This window comes from Paroedura picta, chromosome 5, assembly GCF_049243985.1.
Source record: "Paroedura picta isolate Pp20150507F chromosome 5, Ppicta_v3.0, whole genome shotgun sequence".
Taxonomy (NCBI): Eukaryota; Metazoa; Chordata; class Lepidosauria; order Squamata; family Gekkonidae; genus Paroedura; species Paroedura picta.
The window spans coordinates 128,473,123-128,488,392 of record NC_135373.1 but is presented as its reverse complement, the minus strand read 5'-3'; the positions used below and the strand labels follow the sequence as shown (position 1 = coordinate 128,488,392).

Here is a 15,270-nt window from a genome sequence, read left to right as displayed (position 1 = left end):
AGCACCCTGCCTCCCCTGCGTGCCTTCCCTGGGGGAGCTCCTGCCCTCTGCTGCAGCGGCCAGGGCTGGGCGAGGGGGTGGCTCACCTGGTTGTAGAGAGCGCAGACGTGGAGGGCAGTGTTGCCCGAGGCATTCTGGGAAGTCATGTCAGCCCCGTAGAAGAGAAGGTGCTCCAGGTGCTGCACATGCCCATAGCGACAGGCCTGCTCCGAAAAGGGGGGGGGGAGAGAAAGAGGGGTCCTGAGGAAGAGGCCCGAGGGCAAGCCCCCTGCGCAGCCGTTGTCTGCCCTCAGCTACGGTCTCTCGTGGGGCACCCCATGGAGCAGGCCGGGAGGACGGCCCGGGCCCCGGGGGGCCACTCACCTGATGGACCTCCTGCCAGCCGTTCTCATCCACGCAGCCCACCTTGGCGTAGTCGTGCAGGAGCAGCTCGCAGCAGTAGGGGTCTCCTCCAACCATGGCACTGTGGTACAGAGGCGTTAATCCGCGGCTGTCCTTGTAATCGCTGGAGGCCCCCAGGTCTAACAGCGTCTGCGCAAACACAGTCACAGGCAGGCGGGGGCTTGGGTCAGTGCTTGGGCGCAAGGGGGGCGGGCCGGGGCGGGCGGGGCAAGCCGCACGAGGCTGTGAGCTGGCACCGGGGGCAGCCTCTGGAGGGCGGCGGATCCTGCAGGAGGGAACGGTGCCTGAGAGCGGCAAGGCAAGTCCCTGAGGACTCCCAGGCTGCTTCCAAGGGGGGAATCTGCTTTTGGGGGGAGTCAGAAGGCCATCTAGGCCATCCCAGCCTAAAGCCTCCCTGAGCAATCTTTGCGGCCTCCGGGGGCTTCCTCCGGAAACTGGAGCAAAGGGCAAAATTCCTTTGCTCCGGCTGACTCCACAAAGGGGTGGAGGGCTGCAGGCCGTGCCTCACAGACCAACTGGTAAAGCTCTTCCTCCAAAACGACTCGCTCAACTCTGCCCCCAGGAAAGCTTCAGGTCCTACCTAGACGGAGCTCAGAATCAGCCGGAATCCAGGTGGGGGGGGGGGGAAGGGGGTCTGAGCCGGGAGCTGGGAGGGGGTCCAGCAACAGCTCCGAGGGTCCCTGCACTGCCAGCCGCATCACCCTGGCAGCCTGCCCCCGCCACCTCCAGGACAGCAGCACCCACCATAGCTGGTCCCTTGAGTGCCCACAGGTTGACCCACAGGAGCCCCCCTGTGAGCCTTGTTGGAGGGCCTGCGGCAACAGCAACAGCACAGAAGGAACTCCCTGCCCCCCTGGAGAACACAGCAGCTTCAACAGGTAGCATCATAGAGTTGGAAGGGTCCATAGAGGCCATCTAGTCCAACCCCCTGCTCAACGCAGGATCAGCCCAGAGCATCCTAAAGGTAGCCTCTGCCCAGAGGTCATACTCTGCTGAGGGCTTCCTATTGCCCTCCCCAGGAGCCACCCCCAAATTTCCAGGAATTGCCTGGCCTGGAGTTGGCAGCCCTGCTCTCTCCACAGACCAGGCTGCCAGCCAGGCTGTCTCTGAGCTGACCACCGCCAGGCCCCAACATCCTGCCCAGCGAGGGAAGGTGGGGCTGGGCATGGGGGGCAGAAATCACCAGGGCCTGGAGAGGCCAAAGCTCAAACCCAGCCCAGCCTCTTCACGCACAGAGGTGACCGCCAGGGAGGGTCTGAGCGGGCCCAGGAGCCGGGCAGTCCCAGGAGTCCCCTGTGCTCGGCCACGCGGGCAGCCCACGCCATCCATGCCACCCTAGGGAAGTGCGGGCCCCCCTTGCCAGGCAGCCCCCCCTCCCGCTCAGAAGGGGCAACTCTGGATCCTCCCTGGGCAGAGGACAGGCGGTGGGGCGTGGCCCTCCGGGTGCAGGCAAGAGGCAGGGAGAGCTGGGGAGGGTGTTGGGGGCCCATCCGCCAGGTGCTGAGGACAGCCCACGGGTGGGGAGCATGGCGGGTGGGGGGGCAGACTCACCATCAGGGCAGCGTGGTTTCGGCACCGGACAGCCTTGTGGAGCGCCGTCATCCCTTCCCGCGTCCGGAAATCCAGGTGGGCCCCCCCATTCCGCAGGGCCTTAATCACCTCGCCGCTGTGGCCCAGCTGGGCAGCCAACGTCAGGGGGCATTCTGGAGCAGAGAGAAGAGAAACAGGGCCCTGGAGGGCAGCTCTCTCTCCTGGGGGGCACCGTCTCCTCGCTCCCTGCCTCCCAGGAGGGGCCGCAAGAATGGCTTGGGGGGGGGGCTCTTCAGTGGGGAAAATTCTTCCTTACTGCTTGTCCACACATCCAGGGTCTTTAATACCGTCACAGAATCCTAGAGTTGGAAGGGACCTCCTGGGTCATCTGGTCCAACCCAATGCAGGACACTCCCATCCCTTTCGCTCACCCACTGTCACCTGCCACCCCCTTGAACCTTCACAGAATCAGCCTCTCCCTCAGATGGCTCTCCAGCCTCTGCTTAAAAATGTCCAAAGAAGGAGAACCCACCACCTCCCGAGGAAGCCTGTTCCACTGAGAAACCGCTCTGACTGTCAGGAACTTCTTCCGGAGGTTTAGATGGAATTTCTTTTGACTCAATTTCATCCCATTCATTCTAGTCTGTCCCTCTGGGGCAAGAGAGAACAACTCTGCTCCATCCTCTATATGGCCGCCTTTTAAATACTTGAAGATGGTTCTCAGATCTCCTCTCAGTCGTCTCCTCTCCAGGCTAAACAGACCAAGCTCCCCCAACCTTTCTTCATACGTCTTGGTCTCCAAACCCCTCACCCTCTTTGTTGCCCTCCTCTGGACACGCTCCAGTTTGTCAACATCCCTCTTCAACTGGGGTGCCCAAAACTGAACACAGGACTCCAAGGGAGGCCAAACCAGAGCAGAGTAAAGCGGTACCATCACCTCCCATGATCTGGATACGATATTCCGTTTGATACAGCCCAAAATCCCATTTGCCTTTTTAGCCACCGAGTCCCACCCCAGAAGGAGCGCAATGCACAGGAGATGTACAAGCACCAGAGCAGAGGGAGGGACAGGGGGAACTGAAGTGCGGGGGGATGGGAGGGGGGCACCGGATCACCCGAAAGGCCAGACAACCTTCCTCTGCCAACATCCCCTGGACGTGGCATATCAGATTCACCCTTTTATTCCTGACGCACACAAACACCCCCTCCCTCCGTTCCAGGAGCACTGAATACCTGCAGCCCCCCAAGCCCCTGGCCAGCAGCAGGGTGGGAACCAGCCCCCTCTGGGCTTCATGAGAACAGCAGGGAATCCGGCTAGGAGCCTGGCGGGCGGGGAACGTTTGCCCCCAAGGTGCATCGGCTGGCCCCATTTCATGGCATGTCAGAAGCTAATTGCATTGATTGCCAGAAATTATACGTAGCCTCTTCGGCTCACAGCTAAAACAACGGAACACAAAGAAAGACACACACACAGCGGCATTAAAGAAAACTAGCCCTGAAAAACAAGCCGGAGCAAAAAACCCACACCAGCACACCCAGACAAAAACACACAGAAGGCAGCTCATAAGAACAACGTCCCAAAACCAACTCTGTAGTGGAAGGTCACGGAAAGGAGCAGCAGCAGCAGCAGCAGCATCTCAAAGAGACTTTGCCCCAGAGGATGAGCTTCCCTGCGTGGCCCCTGGCTCAGGGGCTCCTGGACGCCTGCTCCTTGCTGTGCTCCGCACCTTGAGCTGCCTTAAAAGTCGTGGTAGCAGCACCTTTTGGCCTGGGTCAGGTGCAAGGGGAACCTCAAGGAGAAGGGCAGGAACTACTCAGGAGCTAAGAGGTGCTCCTGCAGGGCGGGTGCCCAAAGCCAAAGGGGGGGGTACTTGGGAGTGCGTGGTTCCAAAACAGTCTAGGCTTCCTCTGCTGCTTCTAGCAGGCTTTGCAGGGTGCAACACAGAGCCCTTCTGCTGACTGACCCATCCGCCTGAGCCTGCTGTGGTCAGAGGGCGGGGGAAGAGCCAGAGGCTGCAGCTGTCAGCAGACCTGATGGGTGGCCAGGGCTCTCCAAAGTCAGGCTGTCTCCACCCACCACAGAGACGAGGCCTCTCGGAACAAGGACGGAGGGGGCAAGCCTGGCAGCAGGGCAGAGAGATCAAGAGCACAACACATTTGCCATCTTGGCACAGGATTCTGCCCGCATTCAGGTTCTCCATGTTGACCCCCAGCAGCTAAGCAAGCTACCCACAGGGGGTAACTGTCGGCAGGGGCTCCGCAGTGTGTTGCAAGAAGGGCCCCATCAAAACTCTCTGCCCGTCTGTGTGCTCAGCCCCTGGAGTGCTTGGCTCTTGGGAAGCCCATTTGTCCCTTGGGGGTTGGCATTCCTGACCCAGAGAAGCCAGGCGAGAGGAAGGCTGTGGGCAGGACCCTTCGAGGCCTGCCAGAGCTCTCCCAGCCCCCTACTGCTGTGAAGATGAGGGGTCTTGAGGTGGAAGGCCCTGAATAGTCCCTTTCAAGAGGCCACTTTGGGGCTGAAGACGACCGTCTAGGGCTGTTGGCATCCATCGCTGGAATACATCTGTGATAAGTGAAGGCTGAGACCCCCCCCCCAGGTGTGTCCAGACAGGATGGGAGGCAGGGAGGAGTCAGTGGCCACGAATGACACTGATTGAATTGCCTGGCTCTCAAGGAAAAATGCAGATTAAGCCACAATTCCGGGACCCCCCAGGCTGCAAGTCCTCGCAGGCCTCGATGGCAAAGCTCAAGGAGAGGATGAGAATGTAGCCCTGGGAGGAGCAGAGCGGATGGGCCAAGCACTGGGAAAGGCAGTGCGGTGCTTTGCGGGAGGGGCAGCCCCCCCCCAAGATGGCAGCAGCAGCGGTGGTCTTGGCAGTGCGGAGCCCGGCTCGTGCCTGGGGGTGGGGCCTCCTGCTCCCGCCCCCACCTGGGGGGCCTGCCCATGGGCTCCCGTGGCGTCTCTGGCTGGTCTCTCCCGGGGCCAGAAAGTGGTGCTGACATCCGTGGGACGCTGGCAGCAGGTGGTGTGGGCCTGGCCTAGACTGACTATGAAGCCAGGAGGGCCCCACTAGCGAACCTGGGAAAGCCGGGCTAGGCCTGCATCTCGTGTGGACCTGACGAGAGGCAAACCTGGGTCTGGAGCAGTTCTATTCGAGAGGGCCGCTTCTGCTCGAGCGGTTCAGCCACGGTTCGCGACAGTAACAACCTCGCCTCCCTCGCAGGGTGTCTGCTGTGGGGAGAGGCAGGGAAAGGGCTCTGTCGGCCGCTCTGAGACTTGTTCAGGCAGCTAACAGCAGTTCCTCCTCCTCCTCCTTCCACCCCAGACCAGGCCTGAATCCATAGTGATCCAAACCACTCTGGGCACCTTGTCCAGAACAGAAACGTGGCCTGCTGGGTGGCCTTTCTCCGAGCCGACGTTCCCAAGCAGAGGCCACTGCGCTTTCCCACAAAGGTATCCCGCGCCTCCTTTCCCCAGCCCGACCCAGCTCTTCCCGCCAAGGGGGACGACCGAACCCCCCAGGGGACCCCCGCCTTGCAAGCAGCTTGCCCACTGCCAGGGGTCTCCAGGCTGCTTTCCAGGTTTCAGCCATCGGGGCAAAGCCACGCCCAAGGGACCCCGTGAACCCCGGCTGCTGGGAGTTGGGGCCTCGGCCTCCTTCTCAGACCTGCATCTGTGGCCGGGCAGAGCGGAGCAGGAGGAGGCCAAGCATCGCCTCTTCGGTACTTCTTTGCTTGCTGGAATCTTTGGCACGACGGGGCTTTTCCTCCGCATGATGCATGAGGTGCATGAGGTGCATGTGGTGCATGCAGCAGTAGGGGTCAAATTATTTCTGGTCCATAAAGGTTTATGAGCTCGCAAGCCCAGGCCCCAGAAAAGCCCCTCGACACCGCAGGCGCAATAAAGAGCTTTGCATCCAGCATCCACACGCAGCCCCTCCATGGGCAGGAACCTGCAGGCAGGAGCCCTTCCTGCAGCCGACAGGCGCTTCCAAGGGCACAGCCCGTCTTTTCACAGCCAGGCAACCAGTGGGAGGAATGAAGCCAAGGACAGAATCTCTCTCCTCACAGACAGCTGGCCTTTTGGGTCCGTCACGGCCCAGTTCTCCTCCAAAGCAGCAGGGCAATTTGGAACGCAGACGGGAAGCTCCAGGGAAGCTGCTTTGCCACCGGAGCTCCAGGAAGGGCCCGCCTGAGCAGCCGGGTGCAGGAGACGTCAGGGGCTGCAGGCAACCGACCCCCCCCCCCTTGTTGGGAAGGCCTGGGGAGCGCCAGCCGATTCCTCCCTGAGAAATGCTCCTGTCCTCTCTTAAGGCCCAACGGTGTGGAGGGACTGAGTGATCCTCTCTGCACACTGCAATGGCGACGCTTCCAATTTTCAGGTTTTATTTTACTTGCCAGCTGGCAAGAAGAGACGCAAACGCTGCCCAAGGAAGAAACCGAGGCAGCTCCCGGTCCAGCCTTGGAGCGTTTGCACCCACGGACTCCCTTGAATGAGGAGAAGGGTTGATGCGCTTCCTACAGACGCCACCTTGGGTTGTTTTATAACGCAAACGTCGTGCATTTCGTGTTCGTGGAATGATACGTGAAGTCGAGGCTTCCTCAGCTGGTCTCTGCGGCTCAGTTCCTGCCCTGGCTCCTCCCCCCCGGCTCACCGGCCTGGCCCTGCGCATCTGGCCCTGGGCTCTGCCTCTCCAACCTCCCTCCTTCCCTCTCCGCTTTGGGAGGGCTCTCGTCCCACCTGGAGGCCAGCCAGCCTATGGCAGAAAGACCTCCTCCCTGGAGTCCACCCACCTCACTTCTGGGCATGGTGGGGTTCATCTGAGGCTACCACCCCCATGCTGGGACATCCCTGGAGATTTTGAGAGGAGGTCCTGGAAAGGACAGGGTTTGAGGAAAGAAGGGACATCAATGTTCTTACAATGCCATACCGTCCAAGCATCCCTTTCCTCCAGGGGAATTGAGCCAGTGTGATTCTGGGTGGTCTCCAGGCCCACCGGGGGGGGGGAAGCCTTACCCAGCCTCATCAGAAAACTCAGCAGCAGGCCCATTACTGGCGGGGGCAGCTCTAGCAACACCTGGCCCCAAAGCAGGGAATGCGACTGGAGGCCAGATGCCCCCGAGGGCTAGACCCAGTTCCCAGTAACGGAGCAGTCCAGCTGATGCTTCTGTGCAAGGGCAGTTGTGGGCGTGGCACAAGATGCTGCAGTCATCAACCCGCGACCCCCGTAGCTAAACCAGTTATTCATGGGGGGGGGTTGCAATGAGTTCCAGGTCAGGTTCACGGTGCTGCTCTTAACTGACACGGCCTGGCTCCAGGGCATCTGAGCGCATCCCCCAAAGAGCGTTGTGCTCAGCCAGCTCCCACCTGCTGGTGGTCCCTGGCCCCCAAGAAGCCTGATCGGCCTCAGCCAGAGTCAGGGCCCTCTCAGAACAAGCCGCCAACAGAGATCCGGGCCCCGGAGGGCCTAGCACAAAACGAGCCCTATACCATCGAGAGATTGGGGGCAACTGGACACTCGCCCCACGTGGGAGCGCTCTGCCTGTGTATCAATAACAACTTGCTGCTCTCATGTGCTGTTTTAGGATCATAGAGTTGGAAGACACCTTTGGGGTCATGTAGTCCAACCCCCTGCAGAATGCAGGAGCTCACAACTACCTGCCCACCCACAGTGACCCCAATTTCATGCCCAGGTGATCCTCCACCAAAAATCCCCAGAATCCAGCTTAGCCCGGAGGAAATTCACCCAAAAAGCCGCAGTAGCGATCAGCAGTGCCCAGGGTCTGCCAGGAAGGGCCAGAGGAGACAAACCCTGGCACATCCCTTCCTGCCCACCCACTCACACTCTGCCTAAATTCATACAATCATATGACTTAAGATTTCTTATTGTAATCTTCATATGAATGAGTTTCATAGAGGGAGGGGCGGTCCACAAATTAAACAGGTAAATAAATGCAGCTGAGCCCCCCCCCGCCCCCGCTGATCTCCATGGCTCCTGTTGCATTGCATGTGTGTTGCCAGTCCAATGTCCAGAAACATGACATAATGGCAGCTGTGGGGGATTTCCGAGCTTGCAAGAACACGTTCTGCCCCAGCTTCAACCTGCCCGGCTGTCTGGAGGTCTGGCCTTCCAAGCCCCCACGCAGCACCCTCAAGGACCAGCAGGAGCTCTTCCGCTCCCCTGAATGGCCGTCCAGCAAGGTTTCCTTGCCATCCCTCCTTCCCGTGAGGGCAACACGGACAAAGGCCTCTCGGAATGAGCTAATTTCTTACGTACCTTCGATCTTCTGACCTCCTGAGATCGGGGTGTTGGGAGGGGGCTGGAGGGTGGTCCTGTACCCAAACTCACAGCCCCCTTCACCCTTCTGCTAGCCCAAGGAAGCCCCAACTGTCCTGGGGCCTCCACCCCACCCAGAATTTTCTTTTTAGGGGGGGGGAGCGTTCTGTCTCACCTCCAGTGTCCGGATCGTGGAAATTGGGGTCCAGTCCCTTCTCCAGCAGCCTGCTGACCTTCTCCACGTTCAGCGTCTGCACATACTCCATAAACTTCTTCAAGTTTGCCTGCAGACACACAGCCCCGGGGGAGAAAAGAAACACGGGACGTGAGCAGGCCGGCCTGGCGCTGGGCACCCTGCAGGGGGCAAGGGAGCAGAGCTTCAAGTACAACGATACAGGCTAGATATCAGGAAAAAAATGTTTCACAGTCAGAGTAGTTCAGCAGTGGAATAGGCTGCCTAAGGAGGCGGTGAGCTCCCCCTCACTGGCAGTCTTCAAGCAAAGGTTGGATACTTTTCTTGGATGCTTTAGGATGCTTAGGGCTGATCCTGCGTTGAGCAGGGGGTTGGACTAGATGGCCTGCATGGCCCCTGCCAACTCAAATTTTCACAGTCAGAGTAGTTCAGCAGTGGAAGAGGCTGCCTCAGGAGGTGGTGAGCTCCCCCTCACTGGCAGTCTTCAAGCAAAGGTTGGATACACACTTTTCTTGGATGCTTCAGGATGCTTTGGGCTGATCCTGCATTGAGCAGGGGGTTGGACTAGATGGCCTGTATGGCCCCTTCCAACTCTATGATTCTGTGATTCTATAATTCTATGATTCTATGATTCTATGACGAAGATGATCTGGGGCCAAGGGACCAAGCCCTATGGAGATAGTTTGAGGGACTTGGGAATGTTCAGCCTGGAGAAAAGGAGGTTGAGAGGGGACATGACAGCCCTCTTTAAGGATTTGAAAGGTTGTCACTTGGAGGAGGGCAGGATGCTGTTTCCGTTGGCTGCAGAGGAGAGGACATGCAGTAATGGGTTTAAACTTCAAGTACAACGATATAGGCTAGATATCAGGAAAAAGTTTTTCACAGTCAGAGTAGTTCAGCAGTGGAATAGGCTGCCTAAGGAGGCGGTGAGCTCCCCCTCACTGGCAGTCTTCAAGCAAAGGTTGGATACACACTTTTCTTGGATGCTTCAGGATGCTTTGGGCTGATCCTGCATTGAGCAGGGGGTTGGACTAGATGGCCTGTATGGCCCCTTCCAACTCTATGGTTCTATGAGAGCTGCCCCCTCCCTCCCCTCCCCAGCTCTTCCCATGCAGGAGGTCCCATGAAGGGGCCCTCTTCCAAGGCCGCTTCTGCAGGCTTCCCCCACAATGCCTCTCGTGACAGCAGCCCCCGTGACCCTGATGTAGAAGATTCATGGAGGCCCATCAGTGGCCACCAGCCATGGTGACCAAAGGGAACCTCCATGGGGAGAGGCAGTCCGCCTCTGAATCTGGTGTCTGTCACAAACTGCTGCTTGGGCAAAGATGTGGGGTGGCCCCACTCCTGCCCTCCCGGGGACATGTGCCTGTGCCCCAGCCAGGGTCCCCCATCCCAAGCATGCCCAGTGAAACCCTCCTATGGCACCATCTGTGGGGGGAAATTGCCCCCATCACAAAGGGGGGCTGAGACCTGTGCCCCCCTGGAACAAGGGGAAGAAGAAGAGAACCTGGACTTCCCCCTCCTGGCAGAGAGGCCCAGAGAAGAAAGCGGGGGGAGGGGGGCTCATAGCTGGGGGCCTGCAAGGCTCTGCAAAGGAGTCCAGGCACACAGAGGCTCCAGGACCTGTCCTGTCCTGGCATCCCTGGAAGAAGTGCATAATTTCTGAGCAAAACCAGAGCACGCCAGCCTTTTGCCGTTGCATCTGGGCCGGGGGATGCCTGACATTGCGGACTCCCTCCGGGGGATGCTGCCTGGGGCTGCTCAGCCTCTGCTCACTCTCTCAGGTATCCAGCCCCCTCCTGGTGGAGGAGTCGCCATTAATGCGTTCCCTATTGAGATCAGAAGACCCATCGCCACATCTGCCACAGCTCCTCCTCCAAGGGAGAGCATGCAAGGGGCCGGATCTCACCTGCCTCCCAAGTTCACACCGTCGTGGGGGGGGCCGACCACTGCTCCCTCCCAACCGACCTGCACAACCACCCTCCTTGTCTAAAGCGGGACCGACAGTCCCAATGTCCAAAGGCTTCAGTGCCGTTCGTGGACAGCCAGTGGCGGCTATGTCCACACAACCTGCTGGGCCATGCGGAGCCACAGGCACCCTCCCAGAGCCTCTCTCTGTGGCACGTGGAAAACTGCAACGGGGAGTCACAGCAGCGTCCCTCCCTGGTGCATTTTGCTTGCTTGTTCCCACAGAACCATCTCCCTGTTCTGCTCCACAAGGTGGCAGCACAGAGCGGGATCCTAGTCTCCACCCCCCCCAAAAAAAAAACACCCAGTGGGGGTCCTCTTTTCTGTCCTTGGCTGGTTTGCCACAATGCAGGGGCCTTTTAAACACCCTCCACATTACCCCCCCCCCCCCCCGCTAAGCCCTTCAGGTAAGTCCTGGCAGCTTCATAGTCAAAGAGCTGCAAAATCTTTGGGCATTCTGAAGCCCTGGGTTGGGGGATTTCCCTACTCTATTTTTTTTTTGGGGGGGGGAGCACTGGCAGAAAACTTTAATTTATGCGCTCACTTTCCTACCTAGCCCAAACGTACTTTACTGATTCAACCTTAATAAGTCAGCATGTAAAATACTTCAGTTTGGCCCATTTATGGAATTTGTATATTTTTGTTTTGCACAAGAGAAACTGCAAATATGCCCAAAGCTTGAGATAGCATTGCAAACTGCTGCCCCAGGGCTCCCCTCAGAGAGGCTGGGAAATATAAAAGCTGGGGGCTGAAAACAAATACTGTAGCAAACAAAAGCATATTTGAACATGAACATGAACTCTCTCCTGCAACCAGAAGGGGCAGGAACACCAGCTGAACTTTATAGTATTGTAAACACGGAACTCTGTGCTAATATATACTCTTTAGAGGTATTTGTGATGTTAATATTTGCCTAAATTATTTAAACAAAAAAGAGTTCTTGCCAGTGTCGTCTTGTACTATATTCTTGCAATATGTCTACAGTACAAGTAGGAGTTGTGCCCTGAAGATCTGCAAAATTAGGCTAGGGACAGATGGGGGTATTTCTATGCAAACCTGGTCGGCCCCAGGTTTGCATAAAAATCTGAAACCTTTAATCTGAGATTAAAACTCCCCCAAATAATAGGAAGAATGCCTGTAGCTTTCTAAAAAGAGTCCTCAATGTCCATGCTGCCAACCCTTTTACAAAATGCTCAGAGGGTTTTAAGTGGGACAGAGATCACTGGGGGGAGCAGTGGTCAGAGGGAACTGTGACAGTCCCTCATCCCACCCGAGCTACCTCTCTCCCCCCTGCACATGCCTGGATGTTGTTGGGGTTTTGCACATGACTAGAGGTGAGGGAGCTTCGTCTATTTAGCCTGGAGAAAAGAGGTGACATGATCACGTTCTTCAAATACTTGAGGGGCTGCCATAGAGGAGGAGGAGGAGGAGAAGACGAGTTGGTTCTTGTATGCCGCTTTTCTCTACCCGAAGGAGCTTCCAAACACCTTCCCTTTCCTTTCCCCACAACAGGCACCCAGCGAGGCTGAGAGAGCTCTCAGAAAACTGCTTTGCATGACCAGCCCAAAGAGAACTGAGTGGCCCAAGGTCAGCCCACTGGCTGCATGTGGAGGAGTGGGCACTCGAACTCCCGATGAGAGGCCGCTGCTCTCAACCAGGACATCCTGCGGGCTCTCAGCGACAGAAAAGGAGCCGTCTTTGCCCTGCGCCCCGCAACTCTGGTCTCCAGCCACAGAGGAGCTCGGCCAAGGGGAACTCCTGGCCCAAAGAGGCCAGTGGGGCACGGGGGAAAGTGGGCTGCCTGCCCAGGAATCTGCAGCTTCCAGCCCCCCAGGGAGAAAGGATCGTGGCCCTGGCCCTTGTGGCCGGCCTCCAGGGTCAGCCACCAAGCGGCTCATTGGATTGGTCTCCACGCAGGGCTAAAACCTCCCCCCTAGATGGTGCCTGGGAGCCCCATAGTGCCCCCCAAGCCCTTTCCTGCAGCAGCCATGCTGTCACTGGCTCTGCCCCCACACGATGCCGGAGCTCCAGCGGAGACCAGGGGCTCAGACACACGGCAGATCCCCGGTCCCGGAGCCTGCAGCAGCAAGCAGAGGAGAGGTCCTGCAAGGGCTTCCACTGCAGCCCAACGAGAAAGGCCCCCGGGTGGCCACGGCCAAAAGAGGGGGGCAAGGTCACGGAGGGGAGCTTCCTGACAGTCAAGCGGTTCCTCAGGGGAACAGGCTTCCTCGGGAGGGGGTGGGTTCTCCGTCTTTGGAGGTTTTTAAGCCGAGGCTGGAGAGCCATCTGAAGGATCAAAAACTGTCTCCTGGTACCCCTCCGGGTTTCGGCACAGGGCAGCCAAGGTCGAAAAGATTGGCACGAGGCCACCGAGGTCCAGTTCCTTCATGAGGGCTGCGGCCCGACCTTCTGCGCAGCGCACGGGGCAGGCGAGTCCCACCCCCCTGCCGGGAGGGGTCCGTCTCGCGGGGGAGACTGGAGCCCATGTCTGGATCGTGGAACTGGTGGAGGCTCGACACTCAGGAGCAAACGCAGAGAAACGTGCCAGTGCTGGTCGGAAACCGAATCTCGGCACCCTCCCCCAACGCTGCAGCAGAGGGATGTGTCTGGGATGGGGGGGGCAGGCCAGTTCCTTGCTGGTTGCCCCCCCAAGAAGGAGGGAAGCTGCCCACGACCCCTGCAGCCAACCCTTGGGAGGGGGGGGGGAAGCCAGCTGCCCAGCAGGGGCTAGCTAAAGAGACCCTGGTGGTCTTCCAAGGACGTGCGGCCGGCTGATTCCTCTCCCAAGCAGCTACCCTGGAACAGCCTGCAGGGTCCGGGCTTTGGTTCCCACCAGGGCTCTCGTGCTCCGTGAATCAAGGAGGCAGTTTACTTGGTCCTCCTAAAGGTCTCAGGTGGTGTTCAGGGACCTCACCAGGGCCCGGGGCTGCTCAGCCATGCACAGACCGGCAAAGCTTGGCGGGGCAGCAGTCAGCCAGTGGGGGGCCGGGGGGGGGGCGGACTCAGCCTATGCAGGCATGCATGCACGCACACACACACACAGCCCCCACCAGCATCTCAAGCCCCAGTTAGCTAAATGGCCTGGGTTTGAGGGGTGGCACATGGCCCTGCACAGCACAAAGAGAGAGGGGAAGCCACCAAGGTTACCAACTCCAGGTTGGGAAATTCCTGGAGATTTGGGGATGGAACCAGAGGAGGGAGGGGACGGGGGGAGACTCATTGGGGCATAATTTCTACACAGCGGCCCCAATCCCAGCAGCCCTGACCACTCCGCCTCTCTCCTCTCTGGTCCCGCACTAGCCGGCCAGGGCTGCTGTGGGGTGAGCAGCCAAAGCGCATCTTTGATCTTTGGTTTGGGTTCTGCCTGCAGAAGCCCTTTGATCAGGGCTTGGTGTCCAAACAGAGCTTGGACTGAGAACAGAACAGGGCAGCTTGAGAAGCACCCAAAGGCGCCCCACAGGAAGAAGGGACCGGCAGGCTCAGCTCCGGGAAGCAGCCCAGAGACGAACGGGTCTCTGCCTAGGGATGCAAACACTCCTGCCGGAGAATTAGAATCATAGAATCCCAGAGTGGGAAGGGGCCATAGAGGCCATCTAGTCCCACCCCCTGCTCAGTGCAGGATTAGCCCAGAGCATCCTAAAGCCCAAAGCACAGAATTGCACAGAACAGTCGGAGGAAGCGACCCTCCCTGATTCATCCACCAAGCATTTTATGGATTCCTTTGTTTCCATTTCATCCCCCTTCCCACTGGGACTCAAAGCGGGTTACAAGTACAACAGGCCCAGTCAGCAGCCTGCTTGGCAAACGGGCTCAGGTGTGGATGATGACGCCTGACTCTAAGAGCAGAGGTTCCTCTGAAAGGGAGCTATCCAGCTAAGCAGCAAGCAGACAACAAAGTGTGGCAGCCGGGCAGGAGGCGGGGGGGGGGTCCATGCAGACCTCCTCAGGGGAAGCAGCAAGGGAGCCGAACGAGGAGGATTTGGGACAGGGACAGCCAAGCCCCAGTTATGAATGGGCTGTGGAGGAGCCTGTGGCATCACCTCGTGGTGTAATTCTGCATCTTGTAAGATTGAAGAACGAGGAGGGCTGTTTTCTCAGGTACCTCCCCCCCCCCCCCGGGCCCCAGACGGTCCTAAGCAGTGCCTCAGGCAACGCTTACTGCAACACGGACAAGACCCCGACAACCCAGGAGGCAGAGGGTGTACCAGCAGACCCCTCCCACAAGACAGCCCCCCATGCTGCAAAAGAAGAACTCTTGGGTCTGAGCCAAGCCCCGGGGGGGGGGAGCTTCCTCTGCCAGGGGGGCAAGCCTTGGTTCTCCTTTGCCCCTCCCACTAGGTCAAGGTCCCCAGCAGCCCCCCCCCCACCCAGCAGCAGGGCCACTGTCCCCCTCTGAGCCTTGAGGGTCTCGGAGGAAGCCCCCGAGGTCCCCCGCGGGGCCACGCCAGAGCGCTGCGTCGTAAGACCTTCTTGGCACACACGCACGGGTTGTGCAGCGTCGGAGCTGTGACAGGAGTCCACGAGGTCTTGGGCCAAAATAAAAAATTGGGGAGCAGCAAAAACAAACGGCCCAGCCGTGCGGAATCCTTTTTGTGTTGCCACATCTGGCCGCTCCAGATGCGCTGGAACTGAACCGTGCATTCCATTCCGCTGAAGCGGGCGGCCAGCTGCCAGGGGAGGCCTCCGGAAGACCCCTGCGGCCTGCAGCGCGGCCAGGACAGGCGAGGGGGCAGGCAGGCAGGCCAACAGCTGCCTTGGGCCATGGCAGCACCCCGCAGAACAACGTGCACATAACCACTCGCCTGTCTCCCTGCACCCTCTTGCGACCTGCTTGGGGGGCTGGGGGTGGGAAACTGGAGGCGTGATGCAGGCCCTTCGGAGGGGCCCCACACTTCCTCC

At 59.0% G+C, this 15,270-nt stretch overlaps 1 protein-coding gene across 9 annotated transcripts in view; it reads right to left on the bottom strand.

Annotated features, from left to right (window-relative positions):
• Positions 1-15,270, bottom strand: part of SHANK3 (SH3 and multiple ankyrin repeat domains 3) — a 223,397-nt gene that overhangs the window by 160,574 nt on the left and 47,553 nt on the right. For 8 of the 9 annotated variants that reach the window (XR_013231452.1, XM_077340559.1, XM_077340560.1 and 5 more), the window contains exons 4-7: positions 8,386-8,494; positions 1,954-2,105; positions 364-531; positions 87-203 (exon numbers count right to left, since the gene is read on the bottom strand). Coding sequence is in view for 8 of the 9 variants with exons in the window: in XM_077340559.1 (XP_077196674.1) it covers positions 87-203; positions 364-531; positions 1,954-2,105; positions 8,386-8,494 (546 nt within the window). In the remaining variant the exon portion in view is untranslated. Of the gene's footprint in view, positions 1-86; positions 204-363; positions 532-1,953; positions 2,106-8,385; positions 8,495-15,270 lie in introns of those variants that run through there. The other variant, XM_077340566.1, reaches the window with a different exon arrangement.